Source organism: Teleopsis dalmanni, chromosome 1 (genome assembly GCF_002237135.1).
Source record: "Teleopsis dalmanni isolate 2A chromosome 1, ASM223713v2, whole genome shotgun sequence".
Classification (NCBI taxonomy): Eukaryota; Metazoa; Arthropoda; class Insecta; order Diptera; family Diopsidae; genus Teleopsis; species Teleopsis dalmanni.
The window spans coordinates 162,938,105-162,945,095 of record NC_051846.1 but is presented as its reverse complement, the minus strand read 5'-3'; the positions used below and the strand labels follow the sequence as shown (position 1 = coordinate 162,945,095).

The following is a 6,991-nucleotide window of genomic DNA, read 5'->3' as shown; positions in this document are numbered from 1 at the left end:
GTTTCTGTATACACTCGAAAGATTCCATATGTAAACAGATACGGTATCGGAGTTCTTGTCACCACCCGTAAATTATTATTGTGGAACTGGGTCATTAGAAAGACTAATTCGTTCCTTAACGTAATCAAAATTTTATTGAAAAAAGTCACAGGACACGCTCAGACTATGAATTCAATCTTGTAAATATAATACAGATTGTAAATTTAAGGAAAAAGTAGAATTATAAAACACCTTTTCTACTGAATATCTAGATTAAAGTAGATGAAATTCAATAAAAATAGTCACAGCCTACCAAGAGGGAATATTTTTAAGGCCAATCATCAGTTATAGCTATTCTACACTTTATTAATTGTGTCAAAATAGTCCTTTATCAAGTAGTGGCATCACAATAAATCGTAAGGTTTAAAAGAATTAGACTGAGTGCCTAATCTTCAGGGATGAGGTATAATTTTTTCTCAATTTTGTTCAAATCTGGTAGTGAACAAGTGATTTTTGGGACTTACTATTTTGATCATACATACTATTTCTATATGTATCCAATATATGTTATTTTCAAGATTTTTTGTAGTTTTTGGAACTTATCTCTTTGATCAACACCCAACATAATCGGGTACATCGGGTGCATATATAAAATATATGCTTTCTTTAACTTTTCATGATGTTTAGGGGGTTAACACAAGTATACACCAGAACCTGATATGTCCATATTCATGAATAAATTTTTGGGTGTTGACACAAAGATAAATTTATTGAAATATATATAAAAATATCATATATATTTATATTTACATGTGTATTTATATAACCATTAAAAAATTCTTGAAATAGGTGTTCTCCACTATTATTCCATTCATAATATATTAGCAATAACTAAAGTGCATTGTATAATTAAAATTTTTGAAACACATTTTGAAATGTTACTTTATATAAATTCAACTAAATTTGGAACTCTATTTAATATTAACCTAAACACATATTTGAAATGCAAAACAATTGTTTATTTGAAATAAAATAAAGCAGAGCTGGTATCGCAATTTCGCACATGTGGTATTTTGGATGCATGCACAAATGCATTCATGCACGAATGCGAATTTTTGGTGAAATTTGTGAAATTTTCTCAAATTTCATATGGAAAACCATGGCTGTTTATGGCAATGCCCAATAAATTTATTGAAATGTCCACAATGTCCACTATTAGACGAGTGCAGTTCAATATAAAATATCAAACATTTGCGTTCACACCTCAATGCCATGCAACTGCACAATGCAGCTACACAACTGCCATGTGCGGGTTGGCCCACGGGACTTTCCCGCATTTGAAATTCCATTAACCAGGAGAATTTTCCGTTTTGAAAAATTTTCATTTGCATGCAACAGGTAAAAATTAATATTTAAACTGCACTCATAAAATATTTGAATACTTCTCAACCGCACTTTCATCGGCGCTTATAAATTATAAAATTTGTTTTTGTTTGCTGGCAATTGGCAAAATTTGCACTTCTCTTTAATAAAAAAAAATTCAGATGACACAACTTTAATTTATTTGTAGATAGTTTGGTGTGTATTAAATGGTGGAGTATGTGTTCAATTTTAAATAATTGTAATTGCTTTTAAAGAATTTTATATTAAAAGCTAACTATCGCATTAATCAATGGCTATTCATCGCTATACATCCACTTTTTTATTAATTCGGACAAGTGAGATATAAATCAAAAATTATCCAAATTTATCATGTAAAATCATAATACAATTTTTTTTTGTCGAGGAAAATTTAGTAAAGTATTAAATTGGTTGACTTTCTAATTAAGTAAATGTTATTTTTCTAACAAAACAAATCTATATTTTATTCAGCGACCAATTGATTTGTGGAGAATTGGATTTTTTATATATCTCTTTTCAGCCAAAAATTCGTCTAATTTAAATAATATAAATATGAATTTTTGTTGTTGTTCACTACTTTTCGAAAAAACCTCTATACATCTCTTATCTTTATATCTCTAATTTTATCATGTCCTTTACAAATATTTTAATAAATTTATATATATTGGAAATTTATTTAAAAATGACCATTTATGCTATAAGGAGCTCAGTCAGCAGTTAGGATGTAGAACACTCTCTCTGTTAGAGTTCTGGAGTAATAACACCTTTACAACATATTAAAAGAATCTAATACTGTAATATTATATCAATAATACTATATCTTTTATATTTATTATTTATCTTTTTATATTAATATTTTAGTTAGATTACTAAGTGAGAGCCACATCTTAATAAACTGCATTGGCGAGATCATACCATACCATACCATACCATACCATACCATACCATACCATCAACAGTTTAGAAGATATTGTGTTGTAAGAGTAGCCCCTAAAACCATGCTTTGATAAATGTATTATATTATTTGCCAACAAATAGAAAATAAATTATAGCAAGAAATTTATAAATATTTACATGTCATGAGATGTACGGGCCTCATCGTGGCATTGATATAATTCAACAAATTAACATCTAGTGGATTCACAATACTATGAAAAGAGATTAGAACGATCCAGCAAAAAGATATTTAAAACGATAATTGGAGGAAGAAGACGTAGAGGTGAAACGCGCCTATAGTGGAATGCGTAGGTTTAGAAACCCTTAACCGAACCTTATGTACGATACTGAAAAAGGCGCGGATGCAGCGCGAATCACTTGTAGAGACATACTGCGTCAGTTCAAGTAATGTTGGTTGTATATATATATGATATGCTTGTCATTCAATGAATAAATGTTAACACGAACGAAAACGAAAACTGACAGGTTTACCAACACCGCGTTATCGAATCTCAGAATGATTACAGGCTCCTCGGGAAGGTATGAGGTCAATTATTGCTTAGTCTGATGAAGTGATAAACAATTATCGAGTCAAGGCGTAGAGAGGAGTTATGAAGAAACCTTACAGTTAATAGAGAGTAAAAGTGCTTAAGTGCACTGACTCAACTAGCCTCAACATAATACATATGTAAATTATAAGCGTTTTTATAATTGGGTTTTATGATCTTTATTTCAATTTCTTTAACACAATGTAAATTATAAACGTTTTTATAATTGGGTTTTGATTTCATTTAATTTATACAATTGAATTTATACAATTTCGGTTATATATATATTGATTGTTTAATCACTTTTTTATGTGTACCCGTGTGTTGACACGTTCGCGATCGAAAAACAAGAGAGAGAATCAAACCAACGGAGTTTACTTGCAGCCAAAAAATATAACAATAAAATTTGCTCATCTCGAGCGCAAAAACAAAAGGCAATAAAAACAAGACTTAGAACCGTTGGTTTGATTACATCTTATACAGGGTTAGTTAGATAAATTAATTAACCATATATATTAACCATATAAAATATTATATATGAATTATATAATATATTAATTATAATAATTTAATTATACAATATATGATTTAAAATAGATTAAAATATAATATATAAATCATATAACACATCAATTATAATAATTCTACAGAATCCTACAATATTAACAATTTGACTTTAACCGCTCTAACATCCCGCCCCCCTTGAAAGGATTTTCAATTGGTAATAGTGCGAGTTTGTGGATTGGACGCCGTATTACTCCTTTTGGGGTTTGCACATCAACAACACGAACCAAATTATCTGGACCCCTGATGCAATGCACGATTCGGCCCATCAACCAGCGTAGTGGAGGCATATTGTCTTCATGGATTAGAACCAGAGCCCCCTCGGTGATGTTAGATTGTTCTTCTGTCCATTTGGTGCGTATCTGCAGCTCATTCAGATAGTCTCTAGACCATCTGCGCCAGAAGTGATGTTTGACCGCGGTTATACGAGACCATTTATCAATTAATGAAGCAGCTTCATACTGAGGACTTGGTTCAGATAAAGTTTTGAGCGGCCCACCGATAAGAAAATGTGCCGGCGTTAGCGCTTCGTAATCGCTCGGGTCACAAGAGTGAGGTGTGATTGGTCGCGAATTTAAGATGGCTTCGATTTCAATCAGTGCTGTTCCAAGCTCCTCAAAGGTGAATCGAGTATTTGATAGTGTTCGATACAGATGGCCTTTCGCGCTTTTTACAGCCGCTTCCCATAGACCTCCAAAGTGAGGTGCTCGGGGCGGTATAAAATTGAAATTTATGAATTGGTTGCTGCAAAAGGTCTGCAGCATCACTTGATTAGACTTCTCGAAAAACATCCTTTTTAACTCTACTAGTTTGTTGTTAGCCCCAACGAAGTTTGTGGCGTTATCGCAATAGATGTCTGATGGTAACCCTCGTCTACCGATTAACCTTTTCAGTGCTGCAATAAATGCCTCCGTAGATAAGTCTGACACGGCTTCTAGATGAGCTGCCTTTGTAGACAAACAAACGAACACGGCTATATAGGTCTTATATGGAACCCGTCCCCGAATTCGGAGATACGTTAATATCGGACCGCAAAAATCTACCGCAGTACGCGCGAATGGACGGCTTGGAGTGAGGCGTTCGATTGGGAGATTACCCATCATTTGATTAAGTAGTTTGGGTTTATAACGCACGCAGTGAATACACGAGTGCACGACTCGGCGTGCAATTTCTCGAATATTAATTATCCAGAAGTTTAGTCGAGTAAGGGCAATTAGTGCTTTTGCGCCTGCATGATAGTTGCACAAGTGTATATGCCGAACATAAAGTTCCACAAAATAACAGCCCTTCGGCAACAAAATAGGGTGACGTTGGCCTACTGAGATGTCACTCAGCTCGAGGCGACCTCCCACCTTTAGTAATTGATAACCGAATACATTGTCCAGGAAGGGATTTAGATGCTTTAATGTACCTTTGGCTGGGTTCCCTCGTTGTAGGCGTTGTATATCAATTTCGAAGAATTGCTGTTGGATGACCCAAATAATACAGTGCAATGCCTTTTGTAGCTGAATAGGTTGGAGGGTACATTCTCCGTTCTTCAATTTATTCTTGGTTACATGATAAAAACGCTGTACCTGCGCTATTACTCGTAGCATCTTAGTGTATGAACTATATCTTGACAATACCTGTAATACGTAGTTGTCTTCATTTGTGTTAACGAATACAACCTTTCGCGTCTCTTTATTGACTTCTTCCATATCCAGGTTGTGACATTTCAAATGCGGCCAGTATTTATCAGCGAGTAACAAAAATTCCGGCCCCGTAAACCAACAAGACTCTGATAATTGGCGGATGTTACAGCCGCGCGACACAACATCTGCCGGGTTGGATTGGGTAGGAACGTGTCTCCATTGCCCATTTGCGGTAATATCTTGAATTTCCGCTACTCGATTGCCAACGAATGCAGACAGGGTTGATGAGTGCTGCTTCAACCAATGTAATACAATCTGTGAATCAGTCCAAAAAAACGTTTCACCCTTAAATTGCGCAAATATTGGTTGGACCTTCTGATACAGTTTGGCAAGAAGTAAGGCACCACAGAGTTCTAGTTTAGGTAGCGACTTCCGCTTTATAGGTGCCACACGGGATTTTGCAGTGAATAGCCTGACCGTCACCTTACCTGATGTGTTTTGTGATCGGAGAAATATACAGCAACCATATGCGCGTATTGAAGCGTCACAGAAACCGTGTACATCAACCTGTTGATAGTTTATGGATAGGCAGTATCTCGGCACCTTAACCGATGAAAGCGTTGTAAGATCTTGAATAAATGTTTTCCAAGCTGAGTGAAGATTTTGAGGGATTGACTCGTCCCAGTCCACACGCAAAAGCCACAATTCTTGCATCATAATTTTGGCTACGAGTATGATCGGTGCTAGTAATCCAAGCGGGTCGAATAATGAAGACGCAAGGGATAAGATGGTGCGTTTTGTTACAATATGACCTGGTTGTGCATTGAACGAAAATAGGAAAACATCTTGCATTTGGTGCCACTTGAGGCCTAGAGCGCTGGTGACTGTATCTGTATCAAGATTCAAACTCTTTGTTGTAGTATCGCTGATGAAGTCATGATGGTTTGAATGCCATTTGTCAAGATCGAAGCAACCCTTCTGTAGAATGGCCGTTAACTGATGTCTGATATTGGTGAGTTGATCAATGGAATCTGCTCCACCTAAGAAGTCGTCGACAAAGAACGCTGATTTAATGAGTGCAGCGCCTATTGGGTATTGTGTTTCAAATTTGTCCGCCAAATACTGCAAACTCCTGGTTGCTAGGAAAGGTGCTGATGCAGTACCATAAGTGACTGTATTCAACTCGTAAGTACTAACAGGATCGGACTCCGTATCTCGCCAAAAAATATATTGGAATTTTCGATCTGGTTCATCTATCAGTACCTGTCGGTACATCTTAACAATGTCAGCCGTCAAGGCATATCGGTGCAAACGAAATTGAAGTAGCAACAAGTATAACTCCGGCTGAATTGTCGGGCCGACCAGTAGAATATCATTTAATGAACGTTGCGAAGTTGTTGAACATGACGCATCAAAAACCACCCTCAGCTTGGTCGAAGTGCTCGACGGTTTTAAAACACAATGATGAGGGATATAATAATGAGGTTCGTTGGTTTTCGGAGTCTCAACACGCGTCATGTGTCCGAGCTCTCGATATTGTTTCATGAATTCTTGATAGTCTTGCTTCAGTGCACGATTAGATGACAATCGCCGTTCTACAGAATAAAAACGGCGCAAGGCGATATTGTGTGTCAAACCAAGACAATCTGGTGAATCTTTGAATGGTAACCGAACGACAATTCTTCCCATCGCATTTTGGTGAACCGTTTCACGATATAATGACTCACACGCAACATGTGCTGGTGACCATGATTTTGAAGCCGATTGCACTTCCTCTATCTTCCACATCATTTCTAATTGATCGGAGACTGTATCTTCAACTGATAATAGGCATTTTGCTGCTGGTGATGCAAATGGCTGACCCTTGTACTTGCCAGATACAATCCATCCTAATAGTGTTTTTTGAAGTACTGGAAGATTTTCACCTAGTTT

General features: G+C 36.1%; 1 protein-coding gene across 1 annotated transcript in view; it reads right to left on the bottom strand.

Moving 5' to 3' along the window:
- LOC119666606 overlaps positions 1-6,991 on the bottom strand; it is a 10,593-nt gene that overhangs the window by 1,315 nt on the left and 2,287 nt on the right. The window contains exon 2 of the mRNA XM_038075885.1: positions 3,555-6,984. Coding sequence (XP_037931813.1) covers positions 3,555-6,984 — 3,430 coding nt within the window. The remainder of the gene's footprint in view (positions 1-3,554; positions 6,985-6,991) is intronic.